The following is a 13,263-nucleotide window of genomic DNA, read 5'->3' as shown; positions in this document are numbered from 1 at the left end:
CTCATCCGCAGTAACCATTATCTCTTCCTCTCTCTAAGAGATCCCACATGCCTGTCCCAGGCCCTCTTGAATTCAGACACAGTCTCCATTTCCACCACCTCTTCCGGGAGACTATTCCAAACATCCACCACCCTTTCTGTAAAAAAGTATTTCCTCAGATTACTCCGGAGCCTATCACCTCTTCACTTCAACCTATGCCCTCTCACTGCAGAGTTTCCTTTCAAATGAACGAGACTCAACTCATGCGCATTTACATTACGTAGGTATTTAAACGTCCCTATCATATCTCCCCTCTCCCTGAAAAGAAGGCGTGGTTAGGGGCAAAGAATAGGTATGGTTGACTTAGGCATCGCTAGGTGTTTGAGTTAGGCGTTGGTAAGTTAGGCCAAGTAAAATCTAGCCTAATATACCGGTGCCTACATATAGGATGCCTAGCGACACCTAAGCATGCCTAGACACTGCTAGGCAGGATTCAATAAGCGCCGCCAAGCAGTGATTGAGAATCGCACTGAGCAGCACCTACAATGTAGGTGCGCTTAGGCACCATTTATAAAATCTGGCCCTTAGTACCTCCTAAACAAGAGGTGGTATAGAAACATGACGGCAGATAAGGGCCAAATGGCCCATCCAGTCTGCTCATCCGCAGTAACCATTATCTCTTCCTCTCTCTAAGAGATCCCACATGCCTATCCCATACCTTCTTGAATTCAGACACAGTCTCTGTCTCCACCACCTCTTCCGGGAGACTGTTCCATGCATCTACCACCCTTTCTGTAAAAAAAGTATTTCCTTAGATTACTATCACCTCTTTACTTCATCCTATGCCCTCTCATTCCAGAGCTTCCTTTCAAATGAAAGAGACAAGACTCATGCATATTCACACCACATAGGTATTTAAACATCTCTTTCATATCACCCCTCTGCCGCCTGTCTTCCAAAGTATACATAAGGCATAGGGCATAAGGCAAAGTATAAGGCATGTGTCCCCATATGCCTTATGATGAATATCACACACCAGCACACATCCCCTGGACCGACTTCATCCTTTTTATATATTTTTGAAGGTGCAGTTTCCAGAATTGTACACAATATTCTAAATGAGGTCTCACCAGAGTCTTAAACAGGGGCATCAATACCTCCTTTTTCCTACTGGAAATACCTCTCCCTATGCACCCTAGCATCCTTCTAGCTTTCATTGTAGCCTTTTCAACCTGTTTGGCCACCTTAAGATCATCACATATAATCCCACCCAAATCCCACTCTTCTGTCATGCACATGAGTTCTTCACCCCATAAAGTGTACTACTGTTCCCTCAGGTTTTTGCAGCCCAAATGCATGACCTTGCATTACTTAGCATTAAATTTTAGCTGCCAAACTTCAGACCATTCTTCAAGCTTCGCCAGCTCTTTCTTCGTGTTATTCACACCATCCGGGGGTATCTACTCTATTGCAGATTTTGGTATCATCCGCAAAGAGGCAAATCTTACCCGCCAGCCCTTCAGCAATATCGTTTAAAAAAAGGAAAAAAAACCCCCAAACAGGTCCAAGAACAGAATCTGAGGCACACCACTTGTAACATCCCTTTCCTCAGAGTGATCTCCATTAACCACTACCTTCTGTTGTCTTCCACTCAACCAGTTCTTGACCCAGCCTGTTACTTTGGGGCCCATCCTGAAGGCACTCAGTTTATTTATTAGATGTGTGTGTGGAACACTGTCAAAAGCTTTGCTAAAATCTAAATACACCACATCTAGCACACTCCCTCTATTCAATTCTCTGATTACCCCAAGAAATTGATCAGATTTGTCTGATAAGACCTACCTCTAGTGAATCCACATAGCCTCCAGTCCTGTAATCCACCAGATTCCAGAAACTTTACCATTCTCTGTTTTAAAAGCATGTCCATTAATTTGCTTACCACAGAAGTCAGACTTACCACCCTGTAATTCCCTACTTATTCCTTACTTCCACTTTTGTGGAGAGAGACTACATATGCCCTTTTCCAATCCACCGGTGCCACTCCCAACTCTAGAGAAGCATTGAAAAGGTCAGTCAGCAGAGTCACCAGAACTTCCTTAAGTTCCTTCAGCACCCTCAGATGTACACTATCCGGCTCCATCACTTCCTTTAATGTAGCTGGTTCCTCACGAACACAACCTTCTGAAAATCAATCAGGGTCTACCACTCCTCCATCCCTATTCACTTTTGTCTTCTGCGTTCCCACTCCTGGCGCTTCAGTCATGAATACAGAACAGAAATATTTGTTAAGCAATTCGGCTTTTTCTTTATCAGCTTCTACATAATTCTCCCCTTCACCTTTGATTCTTACAATTGCCACTTTTGCACTTCTTCCTATCACTAATTTATCTAAAACATGTCTTGTCTCCCCATTTTACTGTGTCAGCTATTTTTTTCTTCCATTTGCATCTTTGCTTTCCTGACTACACGACCAGCCTCTCTTAACTTTTCCAGATATTTTTGCCTATCTTCCTCTTTCTGCAATCTTTTATAGTTTATGAAAGTTAACCTCTTATTACTTACCTTCTCAGCTACTACTTTTGAGAACCAAAGCGGCCTTCTTTCTTCTTACTTTGACTATTGCTGTTTTCGGAAATTAATTAAGAACACTTTGTTCGATAAGTTTATTACATAGTGAGGTTTATTATTGAAATTCTATTTTACAAATATTTGTATTTGTCCCCGCTGGGGACAAGTGATCACAATATGATCCAATTTACCATTGTAACTGGAAGGGGGAAACCAATCAAGACTAAAGCCATGACCTTTAACTTCAGAAAAGGGAATTACGACAGTATGAGAACCATGGTTAGAAAACGGCTCAAGCAGGGCAAAGCAGAAATCCAAACAGTTGAGCAAGCATGGTCTCTACTGAAAAACACCATCACAGAAGCACAGAATATCCACATACCAAAGATAGCCAAAGGAAGGCGAAAGAAGAAAAAAGGAGAACCAGCTTGGTTATCCAAAGAGGTTAAGGATGCAGTAAAGGAAAAGAGGAACTCGTTTAAAAAATAGAAACGGGAAAAAACGGAGAAGGCCTGGAACTGTCACAAAATCGATCAGAAAAAGTGTCATAAAGTGGTAAGAGATGCCAAAAAAGTCTATGAAGAAAAGATAGCGCAAGAAGCCAAAAACTTCAAGCCCTTTTTTAGATACATAAAAGGAAAGAAATCAATAAGAGAGGCAGTGGGCCCTCTCGATGACCAAGGAAGGAAAGGGTCAATCAAAGAGGACAAACAAGTTGCAGATAAGTTAAATGCATTCTTTGCCTCTGTCTTCACAAAGGAGGACACAACAACAATGCCAGACATAGGGAAGATATTCACCGGAGACATAGAGGAAAACCTCACAACAGTAAATGTGGAGTTGGACACGATATACTTTCAGATTGATAAACTAAAAAGTGACAAATCGCCTGGACCGGATGGAATTCACCCGAGAGTATTAAAGGAACTTAAGGTAGAAATTGGCGAACTATTGCAATCCTTAGCTAACATGTCAATTAGAACCGGGCAAATACCAGAGGACTGGAGGATAGCAAACGTCATACCAATATTCAAAAAAGGATCAAGAGGTGAACCAGGAAATTACAGACCTGTGAGCCTCACATCGGTTCCTGGGAAAATAATTGAAGCATTAATTAAAGACAACATTGTACAACACTTGGAAGATCACAACTTAATAAAGGCTAGTCAACATGGCTTTAGGAAAGGGAAGTCATGTCTGGCAAATTTGCTTCAATTCTTCGAGAAGGTGAACAAAAAATTGGATAGTGGAAATCCAGTGGACATAGTTTACTTGGATTTCCAGAAAGCGTTTGACAAGGTTCCGCATGAAAGGCTTATGAGAAAACTTCTGAGCCATGGAATAGGAGGAGAAGTGCATAGATGGATTGGTAAATGGCTAGAGAAAAGAAGGCAAAGGGTGACCATAAATGGGCAATTCTCGGACTGGGAGAGAGTGACTAGCAGCGTGCCCCAGGGTTCGGTTCTTGGGCCTATTTTGTTTAATATTTTTATAAATGACCTTGAAGAGGAAACAACATGCAATATAACGAAGTTTGCAGATGATACAAAACTATGTCGGGTGGTTGGCTCTCTAGGGGACTGCGAGGAGCTTCAGAAAGATCTAAACCAGCTGGAAACTTGGGCGAAAAAGTGGCAGATGAGTTTTAACATAGACAAATGCAAGGTGATGCATCTAGGAAAGAAAAACAAAGAACATGAGTATAAGATGTTGGGGGTGACATTGGCCAAATGCGAACAAGAAAGGGATTTGGGGGTACTGATAGACAGAACCCTAAACCTTCAGCTCAATGTGCGGCGGCGGCGAAGAAAGCAAATAGGATGTTGGGCATGATTAAGAAGGGGATCAAGAGTAGATCGGAAGAGGTCATAATGCCACTTTACAGAGCAATGGTCAGACTTCACTTGGAATACTGTGTCCAACACTGGTCTCCATACCTCAAGAAGGATATAACTCTGCTGGAGAGGGTGCAGAGACGAGCCACGAAACTAGTCAAAGGTATGGAGAATTTGAGCTACAAGGAACGTCTCAGAAAACTAGGTCTGTTCACCCTAGAGAAGAGAAGACTGCGAGGGGATCTGATAGAGACTTTTAAAATATTAAAAGGATTTGAAAAAATAGACCAGGAAGAAGCATTGTTAACATTTTCGGAAGTCACACGTACACGGGGCCACAGCCTGAAGCTGAGTGGCAGCAGGTTCAGGACAAATGTCAGGAAGTTCTGTTTCTCACAGCAAGTGGTTGGAGCTTGGAATGCTCTCCCGGAGGAGGTTGTGGCGGAGACAACTGTTCTGGGTTTCAAGCGCAAGTTGGATGCACATCTTCTTGAAAACCATATTGAGGGATAAGGGAAATCCGGGTTTCCCAATAGGTGTACTTAAATGGGCCACCGCGTGCGCGGATCGCCGGACAAGATGGACTTCGGTCTGATCCGGTGGAGGCATTTCTTATGTTCTTATGTCTTACTGTATTATTGTATTTCGCTGATTGTCCAGCTCTTTTTAGTGTAAACCGCCTAGAATTTTTGGTTATGGCAGTATAAAAGAATAAAGTTATTATTATTATTATTATTATTATTACTTACTTGCCCTTACAATTTCTTTCAGTTTTGCCCACTGCATTTCTACTCCTGCCAGATGTTCTCATCCAGACAATAATCCCCCATCCAAACAAAGTTAGTTTTTTAAAAAAGTCTAGAACCTTTGCTTTTGAATGAGCCCTCCCTATACGCGTCTTAATATTAAACCGTACCATGCAGTGATCACTGGATGCCAGATGATCACCCACTGTAACATCAGAAACACTTTCCCTGTTTGTAAGCACTAAGTCCAGTAAGACCCCCATCCCGCATGAGTTCCATTACCAACTGCTGGAACAGTTCTCCATATAGAGAATCCAGGATCTCCCTACTTCTAGAAGACCCCACAATAGGGATACCCCAATCATCATCCGGCATGTTAAAATCACCCATTAGTAAAACTTCCCCTTTTTTAGATATATTCTGAATATCTACTATAAAATCTCTATCCACTTCTTCCATCTGTGAAGGAGGCCTATATATCACACCAATGTAAATATACTTACCATTCCCTCTTTTCAAATTGATCCACAGTGCCTCTTCCTTGCCCTGCAGATCCTGTAATTTTGTGGCTTTAATGTGATCTTTAATATATAATGCTACTCCTCCTCCTTTTCTTCCTACCCTGTCTTTCCTGAACAGATTATAGTTCTATATAACTACATCTCAGTCATGGTTCTCCATGAACCACATCTCTGTGATCGCCACTATATTCAACTTATCCTCTTCCATCACAGCTTCTAAATCCAAAATCTTGTTTCCTATACTCCGAGCATTAGTATATACTGTATACTGCTTTTCAGACATTGCCCCCTTTTCCCATCCATGTAGAGCTTATATTCACCCGGAGGCTTTGATCACCCTGCCCCATTACTTCAAGTTTAAAGCCCTCTTCAGTAGATTTGATAGGATACCATCCCTGATCATCAGCCCTTGGAAAATCATCCCATAGTCCAGGAAGCCAAAACGCCTTTGACAACACCATCCACGTAGCCATGCATTCATCTACAGAATGTGAGCTTCTCTGCCCTGGCCTTTACCCTCACCAGGGAGGATGAATGATAATACCACCTGCACACCTGATTGCTTCACCTTCTCTTCCAGAAGCCACAGTCACTTTTCATACATTTGCAGGGGTCCTTATAGTATCATTAGTGCCAACTTGGATGAGCAGCATCAGATAATAATCAGCAGGCTTGATGAGTCTCAGCAAGCTCTCTGTAACATCTTGGATTTTGGCACTAGGCATACAATATACCTTCTGGGACATCATGTCTGGTCTACAGATGGATGCTTCTGTACCTCTCAGAAGGGAATCACCAACCACCACTACCTTACAACTTCTAATGGTCACGGATCCAGTAATTTTTGGGATTTCAAGTTTTGGTCCTTCCTCTCCCTGGTATGCTCTCATCTCCTCCACTTCCAGGGTAGCATACCACTTCTTCAATTCAAAGGCAGGTTGAGTCACAGTACTAATCTTGCAGGGTTCCGTAATCTGAGTCCAGCTGTCTTCCCTCAGCACAGCCTCTTCTCCTCACTACTGGAAATCTTTGATGCCTCATGAACCATTTCATCGATGTATCTCTCATTCTCACAGGTGCTTCTCTTGCCGCGTCTTCTCTCAGTTCCTATACTTCCTTCATGAGGGATTCAAGCTGCAGACAGCTTGCACATGGAACCACTCCCTCTGCCTGGGTAGAATTTTCTGTCTGCACAGAGACAGAAGCTGTAACTTAAGCAGCAGCTTTGGTGACTCGATGTTTTCCAGCCATACTGTGGTTGCAGAAGTACTTACACCTGGAAGGATAAAGAAAAGGCAGAAAATCCTACCAAAGCAATGCCCTGTTCCTGGTTGGCTGAATAACCTATAAAACAAAAAGCTCTGCCTTGGGGTGGACAGGAGGGAATCAACACCAGAGACTTTCCAAATAAGCTATTTGTGCTCTATTCTGATCTTTTGCCCTGAAATGCAACCTAAAATCCTGATCCAGACTAAATCACTGTTTTGTATGAAAAGCTAATAGAGACTATAAAAGCTACACTATTGCCTAACTGATTTTGCTGAGCTAAAAAATAGAACTACAATGAAATAATCTTCTGAAACCCAAGTTTACTTGTCCCAAGTTTGAATGCCAGCAGGCAAGATATTCCAATGGATGTTTCTTCTCCTTAGCAGAGCAGATCCTCCCTCTGTACCTCTTGAGGTGTGGGGAAAAGGATGAGTTTCCAGACCTGGTGAGAGGGTTTGGGGGTTAGGTGTTTCAGGTGTGTAGAGATTGTCCTTGTTAAGATCAGCTGGGGAAATGTGGAGGGTAATTTAAGAGTAATATAAGGGTAATGTGTTTCAGGTTTGTGGAGACTGTCCTTGTTCAGATCAGCTGGGGGATTGTGGAGGGTAGTTTAAGAGTAGTATAAGAGTAATTTGAGCCTAGGGGTGTATAGGCTGTTGGGAGGGTGGGTGAACAGAGGCAGACAGCAGTTCACAGGTTGCTGTGAAAACTATCTTTAATTCTGAGCCTCTACAAGCTCTCTCATAGAACCAGGTTTACCGAGGGTCAGGCACTAGGCCAGCATTCCTCCCCTCACCTGTGGAGTCTGATCTCTAAGAAATTCCTCAGAGTTCAGTCTCCTTCATGAGGTAAGTGCTCTTGTATTAACTCTTTGCAGGTTCCACATGTTAATGGCAACATTACTGCAAAACCTTCATTAAAAAAAAAAAAAAAAAAAGCTTTAAAAGTATGCCACATTTAAATCTGGGTTTAATGTGCAGGAAAGTCCCATGTTACAAAGTGCTGAGCCTAGTTAAAGGCAGTGGCGTACCTAGGGGGGGCGGGGGGGGGCGGGCCGCCCCGGGTACCAGCCCTGAGGGGGTGTTCCCGGCCTTGCCGCTCAGTCCCCCCCACGCCCGAAGGACCGCTCGCCCCACTGACCTTCCAGCACACCTATGAAGCAGCCCGCAGCAGGATCGCGACGTCAGCAATCCCTCAGCTGCTTGGGCGCTGCTTCCTGCGCCGCGGTCCCGTCCCTCCTCTGACGTCAGAGGAGGGGGCGGGACCGCGGCGCAGGAAGCAGCGCCCAAGCAGCTGAGGGATTGCTGACGTCGCGATCCTGCTGCTGGCTGCTTCATAGGTGTGCTGGAAGGTCAGTGGGGCGAGCGGTCCTTCGGGCGTTGGGGGGGCAGTAGCTTAAGGTAGCCCGGCGCAGGAAGCAGCTCCTAAGCAGCGCAAAGATAGCTGACGTCGCGATCCTGCTGCGGCTGCTTCATAGGTAGTGCGGGGAGGCCAGGGGGGCGAATGGTCCTTCGGGGTGGGTCGGGGCATCAGGCCTTCAGGGTGGGGCGGGCGGGCGGGCAGGCAGACTTTCAAGGGGGAGGGGGGTGACAGGCAGGCAGGCCTTCAAGGGGGGGGTGCAGGTCTTCGGGGGGGGGTGCAGACCTTCAAGGGGGTGCAGGCCTTCAAGGGGGGGACAGGCAGGCAGGCCTTCAAGGGGGGGACAGGCCTACAAGGGGGGGGGACAGGCCTACAAGGGGGTGCAGGCCTACAAGGGGGGGGGGACAGGCCTTCAAGGGGGGACAGGCCTTCAGGGGGGGTGCATGCCTTCAGGGGGGGTGCCGACCTTCAAGGGGGTGCAGGCCTTCAAGGGGGGGACAGGCAGGCAGGCCTTCAAGTGGGGGGACAGGCCTTCGGGGAGGGTGCAGGCCTTCAGGGGTGGGGTTTAGGCGTTCAGAGGGGGACAGACCTTCGGGTGGGAGGTAAAGTCCTTCGGGGGGTGCAGGTCTTCAGGGGTGGGGTGTAGCCCTTCTGAGGGGGGACAGACCTTGGGGGGAGGGGGGTCCTGGTGTAAAAGTACACAGAGGGAGAGAGGGAAGGGGGGGTTCAAAGATACGTGCATATGCCAGACTTTGGGGGTTAGAAATAATGGGTCTAAAAACAGAGGAGTGGGAGAGAGATGGTGCATAATGGGATTTAGGGAGGGAAGGAACAGAAAGGGAGAGAACTTGGAAACAGGGGATGGTGTGGAGGGGGGATAGAGATACTGGATAGGAGGATAGTTGGGAACAGAAAGGGAGAGATGGTGGATCCTGGGGTGGTGGGGAGTTGAGAAAAGGTGAATCTGTGGATGGAGACAAAAAAAAGGAAAGATGCCAGATCTCCGGGAGAGGGAAGGGAAACGGAAGGGGAGAACAGAGATGGCAGACGGATGGTTAGCACGGAGAAAGGAGACCCTGGCAAGCAAGACAACAAGAGCCTGGGACCAACAAGATTTGAATATTGATCAGAGAACAAAAGGTAGAAAAAATAATTTTATTTTCTGTTTTGTGATTACAATATGTTAGATTTGAAAAGTGTACATGAGACAGCTTGAAATGGGAACTTTTCTATTTTTGTGAATGGCAAGGCTGAGTTCAGTTAAAATATATGCTTTATAAGAAAATATAATAATGTGTTTTATAAAGTTTATAAGCATTGCTGGCATACTCGGTGAGGTGTTCCTAGTGTTGGTGGTGGTGGTAGCATGTCAGTGTGTTGAGAGGAAGAGGTAGTCTGGGAAATTCTGCTGAGCAAACTCTGGGCCCATTTCCACCCCCAGTTAGTCCACTCCACTCAACTGGTTCACACACTGAGTGGGTCTTTGGGTGTTATTTCTGGGTAGTTGTTTTAGAATCTCTTCCAGTGGTTTGTCAGTATCTCCTTCTGGTCCAAGGAAGGAAACTTTGTCAACCTTAGCATTGACCTTCAGAATATGTTTGTAACAGCGCTGCTTGTGTGGCATTAGGCTATGTAGTGATCGAAAGAAAAAAACAGACCTTTGCACATTTTTGCACTATATGGTGGGTGTATGAGGAGATTCATTTCCTGCACAGTTAAGTCCATGTGAAGTTACCTTGTGCTGTATTTGACATCTAGCAAGGTCTCTGTTTGGAAGGAAAGATCTAAGCTTAAAAATGAAGTGGCCAGAAGTTATGTTAAAAGTAGATAGCGTAGCTGGTTTTAAGAAAGGTTTGGACAAATTCCTGGAGGAAAAGTCCATTGTCTGTTATTAAGACATGGGGGAAGCGTCTGCTTGCCCTGGATTGGTGCACTCAGCAGCAACAAATACTAGTTTTGGCTGGCTCTTTCCCCGCATTTCTCCTCTCTTCCCCACGATTTAATATCCAGTTGAGGCAGTAAGTAAATGCATCGGCAGGGGGGGTCTGGTAAGTCTTGGGGGCTGGGGATGGAAGGTGAGAATCAGTTCTGTAGGCTATCAGAAATTTGCTTAATTATCTACTCACACAGAAAAGCAGTAAAGTCAATAGGTTCTCTGAGTGGGAACAACCTGTTTGATCTTGCACTCTTGTGATTGACCAATTGTTTATCACTGTTTAATTTATCACATTGATTAATTTGAGCACACCTGAGGTGTCCTATGATGGTGTGCACTGCAGGCAGAGGAGCCTTATTGTGTAAAGCACTGGAGAATTCTCTCCTCTCGCTTACCTCTCACGCTGAGGACACCCTGCTTCAGTATAATCATTTATATGATTTATCTTATAAACATTATTACGTGGTCTTTTCCTCAAGTGCTGAGACATCAGGTTGTTCCCACTTGGAGAACCTATTGACTTTTACTGCTTTTCTGTGTGGCTTTAACATTTTTGCTATTCAGTATACCTAAACTATTATTCAGTAGAAAAAATATGGTTTGTTCAATCAAATCCTGTGTGGACATTGGACTTCTATGAGTGAATGTTCTGCTTGATTGAACAAACTAAATTTTTTCTACTGAATAATAGTCTAGGTACAATGAAAGTAAATAGCAAAAATGTTTGAGTAGATAATTAAGGAAATCTTTTTCATATTGCTTGCTTATGGACTGGGAAAAAAGACTGTTCAAGCAAATGTCTCCAGAACTGCTTTAATGGAAAAATGTGATTTTTTTTTTTTTAAGTACTTTGTGAAATTTATTGTTGTTGTGAAATTTATTGTTATACTTTGTTTAAACTTAAAAAGCGGTGTCATTAACAGTGAATCTAATCGAAAAATCGATTCAACAGGGTGAATCGAATCGAATGAAATATTTTTCTCTGAATCGGGCAGCACTATTGGCTACCATGAGAATGGGCTACTAGGCATGATGGACCATTGGTGTGACCCAGTTAGGCTATTCTTATGTTATGTTCTCATCTGTAGGGGCCTTTGTTTTCACTTCTTATTTTAATGTATTTTTTTCCTGGGAACTTATCAGTGTTTTTTTATAATGGGAACAAAAATGGAAGAGAATTAATGTGTGTGGAATGGGGGGGTAACTAATTTCTTCAGCTAAATAATTCAATCCACTTCAAACAGACATAGGAGAACTCACGCACCATTCACACACCCTCCAACCAAAAACGTCAAAAGAAAAAAACTGTTCGACAACCTCCTAGCCATTCGAGCTGCAACACTTGACCCCCAACTCTACAACCTATTGACCTCGACCACAAACTACAAAACCTTAAAAAAAGAAATAAAAACCCTTCTATTCAAAAAACACATAAAACCAAACTAACATAATCAGAACTGTCCCAAGCATCACCTGCAACTACTCCATATGTACTTCTGATGTCATGACAATTCCGACATAATTTATGTTATGTTATGTTTGGAATAATGGTTACATAAATGAGGTTCAATAAAAGAAAATTTTCACTGCCTGTTTCTATTCTGACCATTTATTCCATTTCATGGTTATTGCAAAAAAAAAAAAAAAAAAAATTTTCCATGAGGGGGGGGGGGGGGTGTCAAAAAATGATGGGCCCCGGGTGCCACATACCCTAGGTACGCCACTGGTTAAAGGGTCCCTTAAGTACTGAAATTTGAATTGTTTCTCTTTTCCCTGTTCAAAGTTAATGATATATTATATTTCATTCATCTGCTGGGCACGGAAAAATCAGTGTAATATTTGGTAACCTTGAAGATAATACAAGACAGGGGAAAAGTTTAACTGGTGCCTTATTTTCTGGATTGGGTCAACCTGTGAAAGAGCTAATACTCAGCTCTTTTGTTGTTTGCATGGCTTCCAATGATCTAGTCGCAGTTGATACTTCTCCAATGCAATTATTAGAAACCATTACCTGCCCTGTGCTATGAAATGGGTTAGAGGTAAAAGTAACATACCATGTTCACACACAACACAAAATAACTATGTCAGGGACATCAGGGAAGGTGGAATACTATAACAACACATACTATATTGTTATACTATTCCACCCACCTTAATGGGGAATGCTTAGGTGTTGCCACTCCGTAGCCTTTGGAATCTAGGTTTCCTCCCACTTTCATTGTGTCACACGGCTTTCGCTGCTCGATGTACTCGTTCATGGTGGACTCCAGGAGGAAGGCAAACTTGCCCTTGGATTTGCGGACACGAGCTACTCCCTCAGCAGTGGTCTTAGTGAATACCGATGGCTCTGCAGATTTCATGTAGGTCCACATCTTTTCATATACTGCTATTTTTGACCTCTGCAAAGATGAAAAACAGAGAGCAGTAGAAAAAAATTGTATAAGCAGTTATAATGACTTATTAGACCAGTGGTCTCAAACTCGCGGGCCGGGGGCCAAATAAGCCATTTGAGGCCCTCGGTATGCTTATCATAATCACAAAAGTAAAATAAAACAGTTTCTTGATCATATGTCTCTTTAGCTATAAATTACAATATTATTATTAAGACTTAGCCAAAAGGAAAGATTTATAAACTATAAAGAGTTTTACCTCATGCAAAATTGTCATTTCTTTAATAAGATATTAACTATTTTTTTCTGAGGCCCTCCTAGTACCTACAAATCCAAAATGTGGCCCTGCAAAGGGTTTGAGTTTGAGACCACTGTATTAGACCAAAAAGCAACAAAACACACACAGACAAATCTAATCTTCTATTTGAGTGTCGCGCACACCTATGCAGGCTCACGGCGACTTACAGCAAGAAGAAGGGGGAAGAGCAGATCATGTACTAGGAGAAGAGAACGAGAGGGAAGAAAAGAGAGAAGACTGACAGCTGGAGAGGGCTAAGAGAATAGAAGGTTCAAGCATCGAAGAGAAGGGTTTTCAGACTCAACATTCCGTGGCGGCTATGACTGTAATTAATAATAATAATAACTTTATTCTTGTATACC

General features: G+C 43.6%; 1 protein-coding gene across 4 annotated transcripts in view; it reads right to left on the bottom strand.

Annotated features, from left to right (window-relative positions):
• Positions 1-13,263, bottom strand: part of GRIA4 (glutamate ionotropic receptor AMPA type subunit 4) — a 402,801-nt gene that overhangs the window by 44,742 nt on the left and 344,796 nt on the right. For all 4 annotated transcript variants that reach the window (XM_033949867.1, XM_033949862.1, XM_033949863.1 and 1 more), the window contains exon 13: positions 12,365-12,612. In XM_033949867.1, coding sequence (XP_033805758.1) covers positions 12,365-12,612 — 248 coding nt within the window. The remainder of the gene's footprint in view (positions 1-12,364; positions 12,613-13,263) is intronic.

Source organism: Geotrypetes seraphini, chromosome 6, assembly GCF_902459505.1.
Source record: "Geotrypetes seraphini chromosome 6, aGeoSer1.1, whole genome shotgun sequence".
Lineage (NCBI taxonomy): Eukaryota > Metazoa > Chordata > Amphibia > Gymnophiona > Dermophiidae > Geotrypetes > Geotrypetes seraphini.
The sequence above is the reverse complement of the archived record's forward strand: the minus strand, read 5'-3'. Positions and strand labels throughout refer to the sequence as shown.